Source organism: Sebastes umbrosus, chromosome 4, assembly GCF_015220745.1.
Source record: "Sebastes umbrosus isolate fSebUmb1 chromosome 4, fSebUmb1.pri, whole genome shotgun sequence".
Classification (NCBI taxonomy): Eukaryota; Metazoa; Chordata; class Actinopteri; order Perciformes; family Sebastidae; genus Sebastes; species Sebastes umbrosus.
This window is the reverse complement of record NC_051272.1, coordinates 9057239-9081781: the sequence shown is the minus strand read 5'-3', so window position 1 is coordinate 9081781 and position 24543 is coordinate 9057239. Positions and strand designations below refer to the sequence as shown.

Here is a 24543-nt window from a genome sequence, read left to right as displayed (position 1 = left end):
ATTGCGTATGTAATGCACGTAATCGTGAGCGTAACGTCCGTAGTTAAGTAACACCACTTCCGAAGTTATATTAAATCCAAACCACGATCTTTTCTAAAACTTTACTCAGCAGTTTTGTTGTCTAAACACTGCAGGAGCTTGTGCAGGTGCACTCATCGCTCGTGTTGCTGGACATTCCAGCCCGTTCTCATTTCCAGGGCGTCACGCACCAACGCTTTGTCACGGCCGTCGGCTTTAGATGCCGACGCAGATGGCATCATTTCGGGCGGTATGAAATGCACCAAGCTTTCCATTAACTACAATGTAAACCCATCCACGTCAATATTAAATGCTCAGGGAAAGTGCGCCGGGAGTGTGATGACGTAGCTTTAAGAGTGGGTGGGTGCAACAAACACAAGCTGTTTGTGTCCCGTGCATTAAGTTTCACTTTCACTGTACAAACGTAGTAGTTTTAAGCCAAACCATGTTGTTTCATCTAACTATAATTGTTTTCTTTCCCAACATTAAGCACGTGTTTACTGCGACAGAAAAGAGTGACGCCGAGGGGTCTGACAAAGCATCAGTATTTGACGAGTTGGGATGAGAACGCGTTGGACATTCGTATGAAAACATACAAAAAATAACAAAATATCTTTTCACAAGATATCGTTGTATGAGGATACACGGCTCTATGTTACTATATTACTATTTTAAAAACTACACAAAAACAGAACTGTACAAAAAGATGCAATTCTGTGTCTCGCAGGACTTTCACTTTTGTAATGGAGTATTTTTAATTTGCAGTGTTTCAACTTGTACTTAAAGACAACGTATTATGCTTATTTTCAGGTGCATACTTGTATTTTGAGTTTCGACTAGAACATGTTTAATGTTGAAAAAACAATGCAAAAATGCTTTATATTTCTCATACCAGCCGTGCTGCAGTGTTCCTTCAACGTGGACTTTGGGCTTTATAACTTTTTTTTTTTGCACTCTTTCCTTCTTTGTACTGCCGCTGCTCAAACAACAATTTCCAGTAAAACTTTATAACCATCATTTATAAATGGTAAATTGATAGTTAATTAAACAGTTATTTTATTGTTAACAAAATGATAATTAATAATGTTTACTAATTATTAATAATGCTATAATTTCGGTTACCTTATCATTAGTTTGTGTAATATGAAATAAATGACTTTATAAATGATATATTGTATCATAGGTGATAGAAGACGATAACAATTACATTCTGATAACATTAGTAAACTATTATCAGTTTATTGTTGCACACATTATAACAATTTATATGCTATTTATATGCTATATTAAGTATTTGTTAATAATTACCAAATGATTTGTAAACATTTAAGAAATTGTTTGCAAAACTTCTATAAACATTACATAGATAGATGGATCAGAAACCAATTACTAATCATTAACAAACTATTAACTATCTATCTAAATAATGTTTATAGATGCTTTACAAAGTATATATTAATCATTTAACAATATTATAATTGGTTGCAACTTTATAATAGCCGTCCAAACTATGTTTATAGACGATTTACAAACAAAATTTATAACCATTAACAAAGTTAATGTTTCAAATATCTATATATGTAATATTTATAGATATATATTTACAAACGATATCTTAAAGGTTTACAAATAATTTCATAATAATTAACAAAATATATATACACAAAATATTATAATGTGTGCAACAATAAACTGTTAAAATAACAAATTATAGTTTGTTAACAGTAAATTAAACTGTTAACTGAGTTTAATTACAATTTACCATTTATAAATGATGGTTATTATAGAGTTATAAAGCTAATTTCCCTCTGGATGAATAAAGTTCTATCTAATCTTAGAGGTCTCATGATGTGGGTGAGGAAAGTTTTTCGTTTTATTTTTTATTTTTGGAGACACTTTTGTTTTGTCTCTCTTTTTTGACTCGTCTTTTTTTGGGTTGATTAAAGTTTTTATTTAATCTGAACTACACCACTTTTTCTCCCTGAAACACTGAAGAGACTTTAGAGTTTATGTTACCTGATTGCAACAGAAAACACAAACTGACATAAATACCAACAAGACGCAGCTCTGTAAAGGTCACAGAGAGACTCAGGTGAAGGCTAAAGTTTAAAGTCTCTCTGCTGGACAGTTACAATGATCTGCGTGAAAATGTTTCTTCCTCTAAAAGGGGGAAAGACAGACGAAGTTTGAGAACCACTGGATTAAAGGTAGCGCTGAATGTAAAACATGTAGCCGTGCTTTCTCTCCTTCTCGGCTGTTGAATGTTAAAGAAAGACATTTTATTTCTCTCAACCAGCTCCAGAGTTTATTGTCTGACGTCTCCTATCTGACAACAAGCAGCAGCAGCAGCTCCTGGTCATCCGCTGCAATGAAGAAGTCACGAAGTTGGTTTTAATTTATTTCAGAGGAATTCAGGGAGGAACAAACAGGAAGCTGCTGATGAGTCTCTGAGCTGAGAAAACAGGTTGCAGCGATCAGCAGCATCGAGTCTGCAGCTGAAAATATCCTCCCAGAGCAGCAGAGCACGTTCAAACAGCTCTGATCACTGACAGCACAAACTTTAACCAGTTCAGCTCCAACACCGTCTGCAACACCTCCAGTACCAGCAGCTACAGACACTAACGGTGTCTCGGCACATCCATCAATAAACAATATGAATATAAAGAGTTTAAAGGGGTTTCAAACAGTTAAGACATTTAATCGTCTTGTTTGAGTCAGATGAGAACAAGACGTTGAAAAGCTGGTATATGGCTGGACTGGAGTGGCAGTCAATGAGCAGCTGTGACGGTACACGTCCGCCAGGTCCGGCGAGGACGCCAGTGGACTCGCTGCTCCATTCAACTGGCCGCTCAAGCGGTGATGTACCCTTTCGCACCTGATTGATCCCCGGTTTTCTGCTTGCAGTTTCAAACAGATATCATGGCGGCCTGCTCGTAAACTTTCTGTTATTCCGTCCGAACGATCCACCAAAATCTACTTCAAATAGGCTATGTGCTTCAGCTGAATCTCATTTCATTTTAAAACTAGATCACGTAGTTTCACAGCTTGGTCCAAGTTTCGTGAGTCTGACTTTTCATTTTGAACGGCCAATGAAGAAAACTCCAACTCTCGGGCCGACCAATCCTGTAACTTCATCACTCACTCAGTCACTCAGTGCCAGACATTTGTGTTTGTAGGGCTGGCCCTCTGCGGTCAAGCCAAAAATATTAAATCAGACACAAGACAAACGTTACCTGGGCCGCGTTCCCCATGACCCCCCCTCTTCTACAGTCTATGGTTTCATGCTATAGCGCCACCTAGCTGCTGCGCTCAGACTACAGCTCGCGGTTGCGTTGCATTACGATACAACACTTCAGTTTCACCCCAGAATGCAACAACGCTTAAAATCGAATCTTGTGCAGCTTGAACCATCTGCATTCGCGTTCTTGTGTGGACCATGTTTCTGCCCTGAAAGCCTCCTGAGGACGTAATAGATTCATAGCACATGTTCATTTATGAAAGAGCAACGGCCAATGGGGAAACACTCGACCAACCAATGGTGTTACTCACTCACAGCTGTCTGATTTACCAGCCAATTAGACTGTTGTCAGGCTATTAAATAGACATTATCCGTCGCTATAAGCTTCATATATGTGGGTCAACAGGGGCCTACTACACCCAATAGTTGGTTTTATCATCTATTCACATGGTGGATCACCAAAAGTTTCTTTTGTTGCCTAAACCTAAAGAAGTTGTAGGTTTAACATGTTAGAACGTGTTGCTTTTAAGTTTCACTTTCACTATGTAGTAGTTGTAGTAGGCCCCTAATGACCCATATCTATGGTGCTTATAGCGACTGATAACGCTTATTTAACGGCCTGATAACAGTCGAATCGGTGAGTACATGTTGTACCCTAATAAGCTAGACACCAATCCATCCTGTAGTAGGTGGACAGAAGAGTCAGATCTCAAACGGGTTGATTAACAAGATAAAGCTTTTCTGCTGATTAGGTGAAACAATCTTTGTTAAATCTTGTTGAATATGATGATTTTGTACAGTTTGTCCTAATTGTTATAGTCCTAAAGGAAATAAATGCTGATGTGAGGAAAAAGGAATATCTGAAGACAAATTGTGAGTTTCCTTTTCAACTGAAGCTTTATAGAGGAGAAAGCGGCAGCAGCAGGAGAGACTGCAGAGGTTCTAAACAACTGTTCACAGTCTCCGGAAATCACCAGGAGAGCCTGTAAAATCCCTGCAGAGCACAACGAGTCCCTCCAGCTGTTGTCATCGTCTCCAGATGGCAGACACAGAAACAGAAAGAGAAAGGAAGAGACAGCCGGTGATGAAATGCAATGCAACTCTGGGCTGTTCCCATCTGGGCTGTGACTTTCTGAACCTGGCGGTCCACATGAAGAGATGTGGAGGATTTAGAGGGGAAGCTGCAGATATATCCGTGTTTGTTTCCTTCATGAACGAGTTTAGCTTCAAGCTGGGAGCTGACCTTCATCCTGAGAGAGAAGATTCTGCACGCTTGACCCACTGGAAACCCTTAAAATACCCTTAATTAATTCTTACGTTACACTAAACCACACACCAAGAGCCGATCTGAAACTAGTATTTCTTGTTTTCATTTCAGAAAAACCCGAAATTTAGTTGCATACACCTTTTATTTACAAACAGTATCTTTATCTAACTAAATTCTCCGTTCTCAGTTCACTAGTTGGGAGCTGAACTGAACGTCCAGTTGTGTTTCTGTTCAGTGAATGGGACTACGTGCAGTTCAGTTGGAGCTCCGGTCAAGCACTGAACGATTCGGCAAACAAATATTTGATTGAGACTTTTTTCTGAACTGGTTCTAGTGATTCAGGACACTGAAAAGAACTGCTTTGCCATCAATAGTCGGGGGAGGGCGAGCGTCTTACCGTCTACGCAGGCCGGTCTGGCTCGTGTCGTCCCGGCGATCTGTCCCTTCCTGCAGGCGCAGCGGGCCGTCTGTCGGGCGATGGTCCTCCTCGGCTGGCTGCTGTCTCGGTCCAGAGTGACGATCTCACAGGTCCCCGCCGCCAGCTGACCTGAGGAACGGACGGAAGTACATCATGTAAACAAACGTTTTAATGACAAAAGTTTCACTCACAAAGCAATTTGCAAATTGCTTTGTTTTCTTTTATTTCTGTTCTGTTGAACTCCCTTTGCAATGGCCTCGTTTTGAGAGTAGACAAGTAGTCACAGGTGGTGATTAATCAACTTGATATCACGCCACAGTGTGTAATAGGGCGGCTTTCCACCAGAGGACAGCCTGTCAGTGTCACGTTTGGCCTCGCAGAGACGTGAATATTACACGCCTGTATTAACGTGCAGTACCAGCAGGGGGAAACACTGACTTGGGAAAACGTCATGGTCACTTACTTAGGATAAGGCAAGAAACCACTTAATTAGGTAAAGGTAAAACGTCATGGTTGGGCTTAAAATATGTACGTAAACTAAGTAAAAAACGTACGGAAACAACAGAACATCAGTACGGAAGACACCTGACAAGTAGGGCATAATGTACTGCCGGTCATTGTTGTGAAATAAACCCTGACAAGGCGATGTTGCATCGCCCTGAAGGGGTTTATTTCGAACAATTTCGAAACCATCTGTACATTATCCCGCTTATTACACGGCGACTTACTTATAATTTGACACAAAAATGCTCCGCCATAGTCCGAAAAAGCAACGGTCTGTTATAAAGAAATAACAGGGCTGTAGAATGCTGTGATTGCAGAATCGAGTATTCAACAAAGTCGTGTAATAAACGTCACCTATGTCACTTGCAATGTCACTAATGTCACTGTGTTGGTTAGCTATGTTTTACTAGATCTATTGTACATTGTGAACTTGATAGCTACGCTCTGATTTTAAGAAAAGTAGAAAAAAGGCAGTGACGTTGGGGAATCGGCTTATCGGCATGTCATAAATTCATTCGACTGTCCGTCGGCCAGACGGGAGGAGTTAATCGTCCTCCCCCCCACCGTACACTGCACGGCAAACAACGCCCAACAAAACTGAAATCCGGTCCGACTCTAAAATGAGTCGTGCCAGAAACCGTGAGACTGGGCTGGATTAATACAGACGAGATGAGGATCTCTGTGATTCTGTGAATTTATCAACGGCTGACTCATGTTTGTGCACACTTGGATTCATTTTCTGCCAATGAATGAAATTCCAAAATAAAAGCATAACTTTCCAGAAGGTGTGTGAAAAATACTGTTTTCATGCTGTTTTCTGTCCGAGGCAAAGTCTTTTATTTTGTTATTTCCCTCATTAGTGTCACAACTGACAAACTGCTGCTGTTTGAAAGCGGTTTACAGACAGACTGGAAGTTAAATAATGTTTATTCTACTTCCGCTGAAAAGACAGAATTAGGTTCAGTTCACAAAATGATCATTGATGGTTGATTCAGAGTTTTCTGTCATCAGTTTCCACCAGCTGAAACATGACCATTAAAGGCTGCAACTCTCCCGTGAGAACAGTTTTAAAAGTGAGACAGGAGGAGGAATCCCTCCTCATCTGCTGCTACGACACTGAACAAGCTTTAAATTAACAGTTGAGTGTTTTGACTGACGGCTGATTGTTTCCTGTCAGTCAGTGTGTGACTCGGCTCACCACATCCTCACACACCCATCCAACACTTCACAGAAATGATACCGCAGTAACCATAGAAACAGAATCATGCTCACTGATTGGCAGACAGGCGTCTGTTAAATGTTATACGTATTCACCTCAAACATAGTAATCACAGCTAAAGTTGTAATAAACTGCATGGTAACCATAGCAACAGAAGTGATCACACACATTATCTCCTCTGAAACCTCTTCAATGACCTCCACACTCTTCAAAAACGTCGGGAATAAGCTCGAGGATCTAAAACCTTTACAAGGAACTTTAAAACCTCCACGAGGACCAATATAACCATTTCAATGGTCTTTCAAGACCTCTTAAACCTCCTGACGGCCAGCAAAACATCCCCAATGACCCTGAAACCTCCAAGACAGCTAATATATTTTCAAGGAAATCTACAACCTATGGGAAATCTGAACTTCCCTAAGAACCTCTGTAACCTCTTCAGGGACATTTAAAACCTCTTAAACCTCACATACCTCCTCAAGGACCTAAAGCCTTGACAAGGAACTTTAAATTCCTCTTTGAGGACCACAATAACCATCTCAACGGTCTCTCAAGACCTCTGCAAGACAGCTTTTCAAGGAACTCTACGGTACAACCTCCTCAGGGAAATCTGAAACCTCTGGAACCTCTTCAGGGATATTTAAAACCTCTTAAATCTCACAAACCTCCTCGAGGATCTGTGGAACCTTATGAAGGAAGACTTGAACCTTTTTAAAACCTCTTAAACCTCCTCAAGGACAACTACATTTAAAGCCTCCTTAAGTGTCCCCTGAAACCTCTTCAGGGGCATTTGAAGCCTCTTATGGTGCTTTCACAAGCCATCACTTAGTCTGATTTAATCAAACTCTGGAGCGGTTTGTTTGGGCGGTTGTGAACACAGTAATTGTACTCTGGTGTCGACCAAAACAACTGGTCAGAGACCACCTCTCGTTAGCAGTCTCGGACTGTTTCCAAGCGAACTATAGTGAGGTTTGATTCCAGGTAAAACATAATCCAACCCAATTGCAGGAAGTGAATCAAAACGCAGGCTGCCTGTGCGGCCATTTGTTGAGATGGACACAGGTAAACGACAGGGTTCACATGAGTGGAGAGGACTGACCTGGACTTCTGCAGAAGTCAGATGTTTGCTTGACATCTGGGCCGAAGACAACATACAGAATATGCTAAATAAAATCCACAATAATAGTGATCTTTATAAAGCACTGAAGATAAACTGGAGGAGAAGGGATTTGTGAACACAGTAGATCAGTGCCGAGTCAAAGTAAAAAAAACTTCAACAGTAATATTTCAAAGTCTGTGATTCCCTGCAGAGAAGTGGCAGCTCTCGAGATGAAAAAAATTAATTCCCTCTTTCATACACGCCCCTCAGCGAATTATTTCTGTTAAATTTGTGCACCGTGAAACCGAACCAGACTTAATAGAAAATGAACCAAAAGTATAAATTTCACTCTGATTCAGACTAACTAAACGAACTATGCTTTTGAAAGCACCCTTAAAGAATCTCACAATCCTCCTCGAGGGTCTCTGGCACCTTCTGAAGGAAGCCTGGAATCTTTTCAAGACCTCTTAAACTTCCACAAGGACAGCCAGAGCCTCCTCAAGGACCTCTGAAACCTCTTCACCCCTTCAACATGGAATTTGGGAGAAATAAAACGTAATCAGGAAAAAAAATAAAACAGATTTCATAGGGCCCTTGAATTATCCCCCTGGGGCCACGAATGTCTGTATGTCAAATCATAGACCGACCACAAGACAGCTATTGCCATCCATAAAACCATGCTGCTAGGGTGGCTTATAAACATTTTGAAGAATTACTCTACACTCTGAGAACTAAAGTTAAACATCTGGCTTTGTTTCTGACATTTTTGTCAACTAAAACATGTAATTAATTAATAGAAGGAATCTGTGAAGTCTGGAGGTATCGATAATAAAAACCTCCACATAGCTCAGCTGAGGCAGAGGCTCGATGATGGAGGGATGAATGTTGGGTGAATCACAGGGGACAGAAGCTGTATTTGGTCGCCGTGGTGACGGCAGAAGCCCCCCCTGCATGCTGATGAACTGTCATCAATAGAGCCATGGACCGTCCGCCCCCCCTTCAGAAAGGACCAGGACCCCAGAGTCAGGAGAACAGAGGGAGCAGTTCTTCAGAAAGACGGAGGGCAGCGGGGTCAGAGCAAGAAAACAACAACAACATCGACAAGAACAGCTCATTTAGTCTTTCAACAGAGACACAAGAGACTCCCGATGGACCACTACGACCTGCAAGGTGAGGGTCACATGATCACTGGAGACAGCTGATGGCGTTGATAGTCCACTAAAATGGCTTTTTTTTTGCCACTGACAGGCTCAGATTGTTATTATAAGTGTCTGACATCATCATGTAAAGGACCCTACAGAGAAATTAAACCTTTTTCTCACCTTTCTCTTGATCCGGTTTGTTTGTTATTGTGTCCACGTCGCACTCAAGGAGAAGTCTGGTTGTGAAATCTGAATATACGTATTCTCTGGCGCAAATAAATACAATTCAAAGACCTCATCGATATTGTGGAAATCATCTAAATATTCAGCCATGATATTGAAAATCTTTTCGATAACACTAAGCTACGCTTTCTGTACTCCAACACAACAAACACTCACGTTTCCACCATGGATGTATTCCACGTTTCCAACGTTATCATCCGGCAACACCTCACCTCGCCGGATTTCAGAACGAGACTTCTCGTTGAGCAAGACTCTTTCCTTAATGTCAGACACTAATAATAACAATCAGAGCCTGTCATGGCAAAAACATGCACTTTTAGTGGACGTAAATGACGGTGCCAACTTGCCCCAATAGCACCATATTACAACATTTTCAATGCAGTACCTTTAATTGTAATGGGGGTATTTTTTATAACTCTTACTTAAGTAAAGGATCTGCATACTTCCTCCACCACTGTGCTGCACTGCTGTAATGCACTTTAAACTGGGCTTCCCCAAAAAAATTATTTTAAGAAACTGCAAGTTAATTCAAATTTTGCTGAAGAAAAGATATTTAGCAAAGGGTAAATGTAAGAATAAAAACTCTCTCTAAAGCTCTGTAAAAAGGCTGTTTTGACACAGTTTTTCTGTAGAGTATAAATCATTATTTTACAGTTTTAAAGGCCACTCTGTCCTTCAGACATTTTTAAAAAAATCTATTCTGTCATTTCTGCAGCGGTAGCTGTTTGAAGTCCTGACTGTCGGGATAAAAAGCTTCAGCTGTCAGCCTGAAACATGATGTAGCAGCAGCAGCACTCAGGAGCTGAGAGGTTTTGATGTGGCGAGCAGCGTTTCGCTGTCAGCAGCGTCTTTGTGAAACATGAATGAAGACGCAGTGCTGTTGTTTCTATCGGCTCGAAGTCATCGCCGCTGTCCGTCAGGTGAGTTATCGTTCGGGAGGATTAATGTCTGTGCGTCGACGAGTATGTTGTTCACCATAACACACAGGCTCCTCCACTTCTACGGGAAAATTACATCAAAACATCAAAACATCAAATGTCCTATAAAACTAGCCGTACTGCTGCATTACGACAGTAAGCTCCAGTAGTAAGTAGTTTTATAAGATCAAGTTCAGATTTAACAGATTGAAGCAGTGGAATGTAAATAAGTAGACTACTACTTAAGTGCAAATATGAGGTACTTGTACTTTCCATTTTATGCAACTTCATACTGCTACACTACCAGATATTGTACTTTTTACTCCACTACATTTGTCTGACAGCTTTAGTCACTCTTCAGATTACAGTGTTTCATCCCCTTCCTGTCCAGTGAAAACCACGTATCTCCAGATGTGTTGATGTTGAATGTTAGTGATTTATTCCTAAACCTAAATAAGTAGTTTTAATGTTGAAAAGACTGAAGCGGAAATTGACTCGGCGTCAAGTGTTGCTGGACATTCGTAGGAAAACGCACTAAAAATACGTTGTTGAAAGTCGTGCTGAGCGTTACGAAAAAAAAGGGAAATTCGCATCTATGTACACGAATCAAATAGATTCAATTTCGTGACAATTTCACAAAATAGTAAAACACTGACAGGGAACATTTTACTGACACTTAATACTTTGACTTTTCATGCATTTTGCTGTAATATTTTGAATGCAAGACTTTTACTTGTAGTGAAGTATTTTCACAGAGTGGTATTAATGCTTTCACTTCAGTGACGGCTCTGAATACTTCTTCCTGCACCGCTGCTCCTAAAAACACTAACAGTGTTCACATCTCTGTGTTGAGACTCTGCAGTTTTAATGAAGCTCATAATTACATCTGACAGCCTGCATTAACACGACTTCTGCTTTCTGTCTGATGTGTTCTCCCCCCCCGCTGGCCTCGAGGCTACATGGAAGCTAATAAACTATCTCATCTCTGTCTGAGAGCTGCTGTGATGATGGTTATCACCTCTTCCTCCTCCTCCTCCTCCTACTCCTCCTCCTCCTCCTCTTCTTGGCATGAATACAGACAGTCAGACCTCTGTGAAGTCAGCTCTTTATGTACTTTCATGTTTAAAGGGGTCGAAGGTCACAGTGGAAAGTGTTGGAGCTTCATATTTGACGGCCAGCGACACAACATAGGAGAGGACACTTTAACCTTCATTCCTGTGAGTGTAATCATATCTGACATAAAGGTCAAAGGTCAGAGGATGGACGCTAACACACACACACACACACACAAAATCACAGAGGAGTGAGAGAATGACCTCTACGGTGAGGAAAAGCCCAGTCGCCAAGAAAAAATGCTGGCATTGGACGTCCCACGTTTTGGGAAATACGCTTATTAATAAAGAACGTACACACCGGCCACTTTATTAGGTACACCTTGCTAATACCGGTGGTCTTCTGCTGCTGTAGCCCATCTACTTCAAGGTTCGACGTGTTGTGCATTCAGAGATGGTATTCTGCATACCTTGGTTGTAACGAGTGGTTATTTGAGTTACTGTTGCCTTTCTATCATCTCAAACCACTCTGCCCAGTCTCCTCTGACCTCTGACATCAACAAGGCATTTTCGTCCACACAACTGCCGCTCACTGGATATTTTCTCTTTTTCGGACCATTCTCTGTAAACCCTAGAGATGGTTGTGCGTGAAAATCCCAGTAGATCAGCAGTTTTTGAAATACTCAGACCAGCCCGTCTGGCACCAACAACCATGCCACGTTCAAAGTCACTTAAATCCCCCTTCTTCCCCATTCTAATGCTCGGTTTGAACTTCAGCAGGTCGTCTTCACCACGTCTAGATGCCTAAATGCATTGAGTTGCTGCCATGTGATTGGCTGATCAGCTATTTGTGTTAACAAGCAATTGAACAGGTGTGTCTAAGAAAGTGGCCGGTGAGTGTATATTGATAAGAGGTGACTTTATAAGAGTGAAAATAACAAAATAATAACTACACTGCAAGTGCATTTTTATGTTAAACTTTTGATTTTACCTTTAACTCCCGGGGAAGAAAACTGAATAATTTGCCCCTCTGATGTGAACTTGACGTGTGAATCTCTGGTATAAACTAATATTCATCCGTTTTTATTTACTTTTGTGTATTTCTATCTCTTAGTTCTCTCCATTTCTCTCTCCGTCTCTCACTCACTGAAGGTCCTTTCACACACAACACGACAACGCCACCACTGCGCTTTGAAACCCGTTATTTGTAATGGCTAGTGCTGTGCTACGACGGCTTTTCACTGCATCGAGCAAAGCCCACCTTTGAGTGCAGTTTAAACATGAGCTCAAACTGTGCTGTGTCGCGAGCATAGACTGCTCTCTTTCGCCGGGAAACGACAGTTGGCTCTATTGTTGTCCGGGTGGAAACAGTAGGGATTATACACACTGTTCAGTTCCAGAAACAGGCTAAGAAAACGGAAAGGAATAAAAGTATAAACATTTGCCATAAATCGGGAGAAATACGGGAGAATTGTGACCCCGGCAGGAAACTGGGAGAGGGCGATGAAAAACGGGAATCTCCAGGTAAAATCAGGAGTGTTTGCAAGTATGTTATTACTCTCACTAAGAGAGACATTCCACCACTGTCATTACGTCACCAAACATCTAGAACAAAATATTCTGGTGTGACTGGGCCTTTAGTCTGAAGTCAGAGAAAGATAAAAGTTCAAATCAAAAGGATCAGTATCACAGTTCAGTTTTCTATTTCAAAGATTCTGAACCCTCGGAGCTGCTGAGGCCGAGAAGCCCCGGAGCTTTTCTGCGGTAATTGGGATTCAGTCGGCATGTAGATGATGTAAGAAACGCTGCTCGCTAACAGGTATCCCATGGTAACCAGAGACAGTGACAGCAGAGACAGCGGTGGCGGGCCTCTGTTTGCTCGTTAGCTGCAGCTCATCACTGGTCTTTTTTAATTCTCCATCTGCTGCAGCACACCAGGAGGAAAATGTTATTGTGTCTCGTCTCCGTCAGTCTGAGTAGAGGACGCCGGGAGAAAGAGCACGTTTGTTGTAAACATGATTGAAGAGACTGCTGCATTAAATATAATGATAATAGGCTAATAAGAAAAACAAAAGAAACAACTGAAGGGAATCTGACGACTGAGGCTCGATGCTGCGCAGCTTTTTAACTGAAAAGCTGCACCAGCTCAAACATGGATGACTTCAGTTCATTGAAAGAGGCTGCAGGAGTTCTGTCATTCTGAACCAATGTTTTCCCAAATAACTGCTTCAAATACCACGAGCACCAGACATAATTTCCAGTGATGGAAGAAGTAATCTCTTACGTCACTAAGAGTAGTAATACCACAGTGTAGGAATACTTTGTCACAAGTCCTGCATTCAAATTCTTAAGCAAAAGTACAAAAGTATTATCATCAAAATATACTTGAAGTACCAAAAGTAAAAGTACTCATTCTGCAGAAAGGTCCAATTCAGAATTATGTATATTATATTTTTGGTCTATAATTATTGATGTATTAATGTGTTCATCTCTTTAATGTCATGGTAAAGGTGGAGCTAATCTTAAAGATACTGCTGGGTATCTTACTCTATATAAATAGGGCTGTCAAACTTAACGTGATAATAACGCGTTAACGCAAATTTGTTTTAATGCCACTAATTTTTTTAACGCATTAATGAAACTTGCAGGTTTTTCTTTGTAGTAAGCTCTGTTTAAAAGCTAGAGTGAAGAAAACCTAATGAATCCATTGGTACCAACCATGTCATACTAGCTTGTCAGGTAGGAGGCTAAATAACGATCCAAAATTTTGGAGAGGAAAAACTGGCATGGCCATTTTCAAAGGGGTCCCTTGACCTCTGACTTTAAGATATGTGAATGAAAATGGGTTCTATGAGTACCCACGAGTCTCCCCTTTACAGACATGCCCACTTTGGGGCAAGTCATAGTCAAGTCAGCACACTGACACACTGACAGCTGTTGTTGCCTGTTGGGCTGCAGTTTGCCATGTTATGATTTGAGCATATTTTTTATGCTAAATGCAGTACCTGTGAGGGTTTCTGGACAATATGTGTCATTGTTTTGTGTTGTTAACTGATTTCCAATTATAAATATATACATACATTTGCATAAAGCAAACTCCCATGTTGATAAGAGTATTAAATACTTGAGAAATCTCCCTTTAAGGTACATTTTGAACAGAAAAAAGATTTGTGATTAATTTGCAATTAATCATAATTAACTATGGACAATCATGCTATTAATCACAATTAAATATTTCAATCGATTGACAGCCCTAATAATAATAATAATACATTAAAATTAAATTGTTCATTATATTTTGTATTAATAATTTTTTTAGCTTATGAAGTAGGACAAAAAATAAATGAACACTTCATCTTTCAGTTTATCACAAACATTTAAATCACCAAATCTGGAGATATGTGGTTTTCACTGGACAGGAAAGGTGTGAAGAAATGCAATCTGTAAAGTAACTGGAGCTGTTTAAATAAATGTAGTGGAGTAGAAGTATAAAGGAACATGTAGTGGAAATACTTAAGTAAAAGTAACTCAAAATTGTACTTAAGTACAGTAAATGTACTTAGTTACTTTCCAGGACTGGTAGTTTTTGAAAGACTGATATGAAATATGCTGTGGATATACCTGCTGCTAATGACACCATGAATTTTCCTCTAGCGTCTAACTAACCAAACTAAACCAAACTAAATTTAGAGTTTTCAGTATCACACACAGAAACTCTGCTTCGGCCTCAGGTTTTCCTCCTCTCTGTTCAGAGCTGTTATAACGCTTTTCAGATGAAGGTCATCTGATTTATCGTCCTGATAAAAAATAAAATATGCCTCCTCTATCATGACAGGAGTGGATGTTGTGACCCTGTAACGTCCCAAACGGAGCTGCTGTGACTCCAGAATAGCAGCTCATCAGTCAGTGGAGCTGAGCCGGTTGTTGTCTCAGGAATCGCAAAAAAAAGTTCACAGGATCTCAGGCTGACTTTCATTTTTCTTTCTGCATCAGTTTCTATCACATTTTATTACACAGTTTTGTTGAAATCTCGATTCTGATTGGTCAATCACTGCGTTCTACGGTCTGTTATTTATTTATAGCAGACCATTGCTATGTATAGCAGACCGTTGCTATGTATAACAGACCGTTGCTACGTATAACAGACCGTTGCTATGTATAACAGACAGTTGCTATGGGCGAACTACTGATGTTGGACTCTCGAGGACCGTTTTAATGTCAAATTATTGATTTCTTAAGTAAGTAGCCGTGTAATAAGAGGGATAATGTACAGCTAGCGGGTCATTGTTGTGGAATAGACTTACTTATTTTTTCAGTATTTCTAAATAATCCTGATAATAAACAATGTGAACTAATGAACAAACGATATAAACAATTAATATATGTACAGTAAAACGATCCCACTTATTTCAAATTATGGTTTATAAGTATTGTATATTGTTGATAAGTATTGTATATGGTTTATAAGTATTGTATATTGTTGATAAGTATTGTATACGGTCGATAAGTATTGTATACGGTTGATAAGTATTGTATAATGTTGATAAGCATTATATACTGTTGATAAGTATTGTATATTAATGTTGTTAAGTATTGTAAATTGTTAAGTATTGTATGTTTAATGTTGATAAGTATTGTATATTGTTAAGAAGTATTGTATATTAACGTTGGAGTATCTATCTATCAAATGAGGATTTAGTTATTTATTATTATTAAATATGTTGAGTTGTGCGACGCTCACATTGGTCTGCACCTGACTGTGTTTATGTATTCATGTCCAGTTTAAAAGCAGCGGCAGCAGCACAGTAAAGTCCCTGAACAGGACGTGCAGCACTTTAAAAATAAAGTGGCATAATAAAAAGTAATGGGATGTACTGAGCAGCAGTAAAAACAAGTTAATGACTGTATTGAAGGCTGTGAGGACATGAATGTGTGTCATAAACTGTTACTTGAAACTTTTCTTGAAAGTAAATGTCATTCGTATCTGCTTAAAAACAAGCACATCTGTCACAGTTATGCATGCAGGTGGACCCAAATGTTGAAGCAGCAGGAACTGAAGAAAAATAATAATTTATTACCAGACTTGGAAAACGAGGAGCCGAGATGACAACAGCCACAAACACCGGGGATACCAACTGACAAGGAACACTGGGAAACACGCAGGTATATATACACAGAGAACCAATCAGAAGAACGAGACACAGCTGGAGTCGGCAGCCAGTGGCACGAGGAGGGAAACTCAAGGATTGGCTAACAACTGAGACAACGAGGGTGTGGTAGGCAGCAACACAAGGGCAGAGCAAACGAGACTAATGCATGACAGGTGTGATAGAAAACAGGCGGGGAAAAAGATAAAAGCAGGAAGTAAAATAAGACATAACACATGAGGAGAGTGACTATAGAAATAAAACAGGAAACAAACTATAGACCCTGGGATCTTGACAACATCTGCATATGTTTACTTAAACTTTCTTGTACAGCCATAATCATCACATTCATTTTTAATTCAACATGGTCGACTGTGTGTGTCTTGTTTTTTTTTTTACCTGTGAGCCACATTAAATACATCTCCATGCAGTTGAAAGCTCAAAGAAAAAGTTAGTGAAGTGGACTTGAAGATAAGACTATTTTGTCAAAGTTCCCAATGTAAAATATGAAAACTCTCAAAGTTTCGTCGCCTTATGATGGAAAAGGAAGCGTTCATTTGCAAAAAAACAGAGGCATGTACTACAAAGTGAGTTCAACATACCCAGGTTATCTTCTCGTTATCTATCTTCACTAACCCTAACAAACGAGATCCCGCTGAGCGGTCCTACGACAGTCGTTATCAACTCGGTAAATCAACCCAGAGTTTCTCAATCTGGCTACAAGCTCATTCGCATGATCGGGGCGATGTTTGACCAATCACAGACATGGATAAATCTACTGTCAGCAAAGCAGCACATTTTACAAAGAAAGAGCGAACTATAATATGAGACAAATAAGAAGAAGTTAAACACATAATCCAGTCTAAAAGTAACACTGTTGAAGCTGCCAAATGCAGGAAGGACAGCTGGCAAAAGAAAAAATAGTCAATGTGAATGCGTATTCATAATGGAATACTCAAAAGTCAGATATAGTCGTCTAGATGGGGCAGTGATATTATAAATAGCTTTTAGAAGTGTAAAGGATTAATGGATTACACTTGATTATGCCCTTTGACGAAGTTGTGGCATGTTTGACTATTTCAACCTTCTTCCAGCTGCGTCTCCGACTCCGGCGGTGTGAAACGGAGTCAGGAGCGAGTCAAAAAATAAATATAAAAACATAATTCAAAGCGGTAAGCACCCACACCATATAGCCAGCTGTCCTTCCTGCAATTATCAGTTTAAACTATGTTGATTTTATCATACGATCCACGCACCGAGCACTGATTGTTCAATAGTAGGTGCTTTTATGCAATTTGATCTGTTATCTGGAACATAACCTGCTCCGGAGCAGGTTAGGTGGTCAGCATAAGTTACCATGACGATCTACCCCGGTAAGAAGTGAACCACCTGCGTAGGACTGAAAACCCTGAAGGGTTAACCCTGAAGATACCTCGCTAACCCCAAATCCTGCTTCGTAGTACAGGCCTCTCGTGTTGAATAGATTTTATCTGTTTGTTTTGCAAATTAACTTTTCAAATAATTTTTTTTCTGAATCTGAAAATGTTTCTAAACATGTTTCAGGCTCCTGCCAACAGTTAGATTTAGTGTTAAAAAAATGGAAAATAACTCACATTTATCGACTAAAACTAAAAAAGAAAACCTCATCTGATCTGCTTCGTAAACTTCAGTTTTTCCAACTGCAGTAAAATCTTTATTACTTTCATAAAGAAAATCTACCTCACAGATAATGTCTAACTTAATTCTTTATATCTTGTATAACTTTATTATTTTCATTATGTCTTTTTTACAGCAGTGAACTTGCTGCGATGACTTCCTGCCTGCAGGGATTGATCTCTGCAGTAAAACTCTTGTACATTTATTTGACTCTGTGATTCGGCTGAGATGAAACATTAAGTCTCCACACAGCTCGCTCACATTACAGCAGAATAATGAAATTACAGCGCATTGTTTTCTCTGCTCGGACTACTGTTTTCTCGATCACTGTTGACGTGTAATCTATTCCTGAACGAGAGGAAGGAAGATAAACTGACATCTGGTTGATATGAGCTTTTATTATCCGTCATCTTTTCTTTTTTAATCCTCTGCAAATTGAAAATAAGGACAACAATCACAGAGCGGGAAAACTGGAGTCACCGTGTTTGTCCTGAGAGTGAAGACCGAGGAATAATGATGAGGCTGAAATTGTTTTTGACGCGTCGCGGCGGCTGTTTGCTGATCCTCTGATGTACATGATGAACGAGTCTCTGCAGCAGGACACGAATCCAACACAAAGAATCTGAAGCTGTTTGGAAACAGAAACCGTCGCAGAGGACTTTAACACGAGTCAAGGTCGTTACTGTCAGGCATGTTTAACATGATGACTGAGAGTAGATTTAAGACAGGAAGTGACACCGATACAGAAAGGTCAAAGATCAGCCTGTGGGTGCTTTATATTCTGCTAATTCTGCTTCCTCCTCGACCTCCAGCTCGCAACCCGGAAATCAATCGAGGGCCGCCATTATCGAGGATGATCTTCGGAGGAGAAGAGGAGCGAGGACATACGTTTTTAACAGGCCGGTAACATGACATGCTACAACATTTAATATTATTATTATTACATAATCGGAAAAGGGGAGAATTGTGGTGCAATGTGGAAAGTAACTAAGTACATTTACTCAAGTACTGTACTTAACTACTATATTGACATACTTGAGTATTTCTATTTTAGGCTACTTTATAATTCTACTCCACTACAACTCAGAGGGAATTATTGTACTTTTTACTCCATTACATTTATTTGAATCTTAGTAGTTACTGTACATAAAAAAACACAGTGTACAAAGCATTTAAATGTGGTTCCATATTGATGAACTGGAAAATCACAATTAGGGCTGTCAAATTAATCCGTATTTTTTTATCTGCTCAAAATGTATCTTAAAGGGAGATTTATCAAGTATTTAATACTCTTATCAACATGGGAGTGGCCAAATATGCTGCTTTATGCAAATGTATGTATATATTTATTATTGGAAATCAATTAACACAAAACAATGACAAATATTGTCCAGACCCCTCACAGGTACTGCATTTAGCTTAACAAAATATGCTCAAATCATAACATGGCAAACTGCAGCCCAACAGGCAACAACAGCTGTCAGTGTGTCAGTGTGCTGACTTGACTATGACTTGCTCCAAACTGCAGAACCCATTTTCCTTCACATATCTTGAGGCCAGAGGTCAAGGGACCCATTGGAAAATGGCCACGACAGTTTTTCCTCACCAAATTTTGGAGCATTATTTAGCCTCCTTTGCAACAAGCTAGTATGACATGGTTGGCACCAACGGATTCCTTCAGCTTTCGTGCTTCATATGAAAATTATTCGTTGAAGCGTTATTATCCTGTTAACTTTGACAGCCCAAATGTATTCATCACATCATGTTAAGTCTCGGAATTTCAGTCCTAAATGTTTCCCCTGATTTGTTTCTGCAGAGACTCTTATTCTGAAGTCTGTCAGTGTGTCGGCGGTGTGATTGTGAGTGTGATTTAAATTTGAAAACGAGCTTCAGTTTCATGCTCACTGTTGAATCACTTGCTGACGGTCCTCCTCCAGATGAATTTATTCAAATCCAATTACACCCTCTGCAGCTTTTTGCTCCGTTAATTTCTGTTTGTGTTTTGTTTTTTCCTTCTCAGCTGCTGATCTTCTCTTTCATTCAGTGTGTTCATAATTCCCATGAATATACGCTCGACTTAATGGACCATTGAGAATTAATTTAGACTCTGAAGGCTCCTTAGGTAAGCTTTTCTACACCGCAGGCACAACAGTGTATCTGCTGCATAATAGGCTATTTTCCAGGATCTAAATGAGCTTTATGAGCAGGCAGAGAAAAGAAAAGAGAAAGTCAGTAAACAGAGAGCGTGAGGGAATTAAATCCAGTCTGCGGTTTGTGCTCATTAAAGCTTTTCACACTGAGATGATCAATGAAGAAGAGACGACAGCAGACACCACCTCCTGAAATCAAATTATTTATGTTCTTTAAAGCTGGGTACACATCAACCCGACATCAGAGAACTAGCGGCGACAAAGGCCACCTGTTGCGTCGCCTCACATTGCCTTTATTTTGGCTGACAAGTTGCACCCGAACACACCGCAAAGACTACAGCCGACGGCTAGTTAGCACATACGTTCTGCGCCTGCGTGAGAGGAAATATCTCTCCACACCAGCAGGTGGCGGAAGTCTGTATTCATCATTCATGAAGGGAAACCAGAAGACCGAGGACGGCGGATATACAAGCCGTTGTTATGATACGTACAGGAAACAGAGTTTGCCGACCATTTTCACATCACTCTCACTCACCACTTAGCTTCATTCCAGACGGCCATGTCGCTGTGAAAATTTCTGTGTGTTGGAATGATCAGATGAAAAATGAGAAGAGCCTTCTGTGATTTTCCTCTTGACTTTACTCGTTGGCTTGCTTTCCTCACTTCCGTTTCTCTTCACGTGCACTGATTCGTTTAAGCTGAACAGCCAATCAGAGTGATTTCTCTCACCGACGAGCTCCGCCGCCGATTCAACATGCTGAATAAGCTGAAAAAACTTGGTGTAGACTAGAGCTGCCGGTGCGGGACAGACCGGAAAAACTAGGCCGACAGACGCTCACCGATGGCCCCAAACAGTCCGACGGTCAGGGCCTTAAAAGAGACATATACTTATATCCCAGTACAGATATTAACGTGCTAGTATGTGTAACATTAACAGACATACTGTATGATGAACCAATGATCCAGCTGAATAAAGAGAGGAAAAGTCGACATGCTGATCTGATACCAGATCTCTCCTCAAAATAAGAGTCTTTGCAGCATGACAGGCAACCTGAACCTGCCCAGCTGACTCTGTTTGAGCTCTGATTGTTGAATTTCAATGAGCAGCTGCTGGATTTTATGATTTTCTTCTTTCTGCAGCAGCACTGATGATCTGAAACATCTGCACACGAGGAGGAGACGCAGAAGCAGCTGTTGAACAAAAACCCCACAGAGTTTCTGCTTCAGACTCTCGAAGGGCAATCACTGAATCAGTTGTACGATGTGACAACAATATGGTTAAGATTTGGTTAGGTTAGGTTAGGTTTAGGGAAATATAGTGGTTTGGGTTAACTCTGCTAAGCTTAGGGGACCTTCGTCGTCATGGTTACAATAATAAACATGTGGTTAAGGTTATGAAACGATCGTGGTCATGATTAAAAGAAAAACATGTTCACTGTCAGTAGGAAACGGGGAACAAACAGCCGTCTCTGGATTTAAAGTTTGATGTTTTGTTGACCCATTCATCCAACTCGTCCTGCTCCCGATGAGGATTTGGCGGCAACTGGCGGTGAGGTTGCATATTGCAACCAACTGAGTAGCACACCTGAACGCACCATGACGTCCCTGTCGGCGCCTACATGCTTTACACTACGGCGAGCATACGGCTGAAATCTCCAAACAGTTTGCTGAGCGCTGCCTTAACATGGAGGGAAGCCGAACATCGTTCATTTGCACACACCACCCACAATTCAAGTACAAATTTTCCCTTTAAGTAAAAGATCTGATGCTTGTTCCATCAATGCCAGACAGGCAACAAGAAAATGTATCCAGAAGGGTTCAAGCTGAGGGGCAAAAAGTCTGGTGAGTGAACAGGAAAAGTCAAACAGGCCGACCAGATGGCTGGGAAGCAAAGGAGGAAGTACAATCTGGCAAAGAGTGGGACAGGAGCGGGCCGTTGTAGGCCGAGTGCTGCAGGGCTGATGGGGAAAGTGGGAATAGGTGTGCTGGTAGACGAGGGAGGTTCAGGTGATGCGGATAAAACAAAGCAGGCATTTACTAATTATCAGGTCGTTTGTCACTACTCATATCTGTGTGTACAGTATTATGAAGTGTTACCGAGACTGGTTTTTCCTTTAGAGTTGAAAAAATTAGTTGATTGATGGATTAATTAACAGGAAATGAATCACCCACAAAGTTTCTATTATCTGGTATTCTCCACGATTTGCTGCTTTTGTTTAATTTTGATATTTGCAGACTGACAGATTTATTTTTTCACTACTTTCATTTTAGGGAACAAACAATTCATTGATATATTGAAAAATATATATACATATATACATTTGCAGTGTGTGAGTGTGTGCAGCACGGTGAGAGAGAGTGAGGTAGAGAGAGGTAGAGTCACAGTGTTTCCTCTCTCCATCATCTGTCTCTAATCTTTCTGGAAAACTGCACGGCTCGGTCTGGTCCGGCCCAAACCCGCTACTACAGCTATTGTGGCTGCTGCTGCTTCATATGTTCTCCATCTCCCGCCTTTTATCACCTCATCATCCGCAGCTGCACACGCACGAGACGACAGGTGCAGCAAATCAAATCACGCACGAGTGCGCGCACACATGTAATTTTTAACCCTGGTTGTAACCTGGCTTTTAACACCTTTTGCTGTGACCTGTTGAGGCTTTTTGGACACTCAGTTTGACCTTACACAACCTTTGACCTGTTTGACCTGGGCGGCTGTGGCTCAGAGGGTAGAGCAGGTCGTCCACCAATCGGAAGGTCGGTAGGTCGATCCCCGGCTGCTCCGGGTCACATGTCGATGTGTCCTTGAGCAAGACGCTTAACCCCAAATTGCTCCCGAAGGCATATCCATCAGTGTGAATGAGTATTTAGATTAGATCCTGATAGGCAAAGTTGGTACCTTAGCAGCCTCTGCCATCAGTGTATGAATGTGTGTGTGAATGGGTGAATGCTGACATGTAGTGTAAAGCGCTTTGAGTGGTTGGAAGACTAGAAAAGCACTATATAAATGAAAGTCCATTTACACACACACACACACACACACACACACACGCACACACACACACACACACACACACGCTGAAGTCAAAATCAATGAAATCTATCATCTTTTATGTCTTGTCAAATTTAGCATTATGGGAAATTGGACTGAAAGTGGACGTTTGTGCAGAAATAAAGGCTGCAGCTCCTCCAGACCAACAGAGATTTCCCGTGTCTTGTGAAGGGACGGGGCTCCGCAGCAAGAAACGTTATCGTCTCCTACCGGGTGTCGGTGTCTCCCTGTTCACTCCGGCCGCGGTCGGACACGATAACGTTACTCGCTGCGGATCCCCGCTGCTTCAGCCCCAGAGGCTGAGGCAGCGGGGCTGAGGCAGGAAAAACCAACACTAGGATCAGCATTGATTCATGGAGACCTTCGTCTGGTCAGCTAACATTACTGCCAAGCAGGTGAAATATAGAGTGATATTGTGGTTTTAGTTGACGTGTGTCGCCTCACTGTGTTGAGCGATGCTTGTTCATGTCTATGTAGAGCGAGCACAAGCGCGAGCACAAGCGCGAGCCCGACGCTGACTTTCCTTGACTTAACGGCCACAGGTGTCGCTGTTAAGAAGCATTTCTGAAAGTTACAAACAGTCCCTTTAAGTTACGGCACTTCTGGGGTCATTTTAACCCAAACTGCAATCTTTTCCTAAACCTAATTAGGTAGTTTGTTGCCTAAGCCTAACCAAGTCGATTTATTCCTAAACCTAAATAAGTAGTTTTAATGTTGAAAAGACTGGAGCGGAAATTGACTCGGCGTCAAGTGTTGCTGGACATTCGTAGGAAAACGCACAAAAAATACGTTGTTGAAAGTCGTGCTGAGCGTTACGAAAAAAAAGGGAAATTCGCGTCTCTGTGCACGAATCAAATTTCGTTACAATTTCACAAACATAAGATATAATAGTAAAACACTGACAGGGAACATTTTACTGACTCTTAATACTTTGACTTTTGCTGTAATATTTTGAATGCAAGACTTTTACTTGTAGTGAAGCATTTCTGAAAATACAAATAGTCCCTTTAAGTTTCACATAAATTGATGTTTATGTATCTGGGTTTGAGAAGGTTAATGACCGGACTACAGAGTACAGAGTCCTACCTTCTCTCAGGATGTGGTTGTGGAGGATCAGGAGGAGCAGGAAGCAGACCGCAGCTGCAGTCAGAGCCCAGGCCAGCCGGAGGAGCTGCATGAGGGAGACCAAAAAGTCCAAACTGAGATGATCCTGATCCTGGTCCTGATGCTGGTGCGTTAACGTCCTCACTGCACCACATCCATCCAGGTCCGACCCAGAGGAGGACGGAGACCAGAGACAGGGGACATCTCCGGGATATAGAAAAAAACACGCACTGAAGCCTGAAGTGACAAATCCACAGTTTGGAGGAGATCTTTTAAGCAGCAGTGAGATTTTGTGCGCAGCGGCGTCCAGCAGCAGCAGA

The 24543-nt window shown here is 40.9% G+C and overlaps 1 protein-coding gene across 3 annotated transcripts in view; it reads right to left on the bottom strand.

The window, feature by feature from the left end:
* The window catches only part of LOC119487610 (chemokine-like protein TAFA-5), a 49569-nt gene that overhangs the window by 24633 nt on the left and 393 nt on the right, over positions 1-24543 (bottom strand). For all 3 annotated transcript variants that reach the window (XM_037768639.1, XM_037768640.1, XM_037768641.1), the window contains exons 1-2: positions 24206-24543; positions 4921-5070 (exon numbers count right to left, since the gene is read on the bottom strand). The exon at positions 24206-24543 is cut by the window's right edge. In XM_037768639.1, coding sequence (XP_037624567.1) covers positions 4921-5070; positions 24206-24296 — 241 coding nt within the window. In that variant the 5' untranslated portion in view covers positions 24297-24543. The remainder of the gene's footprint in view (positions 1-4920; positions 5071-24205) is intronic.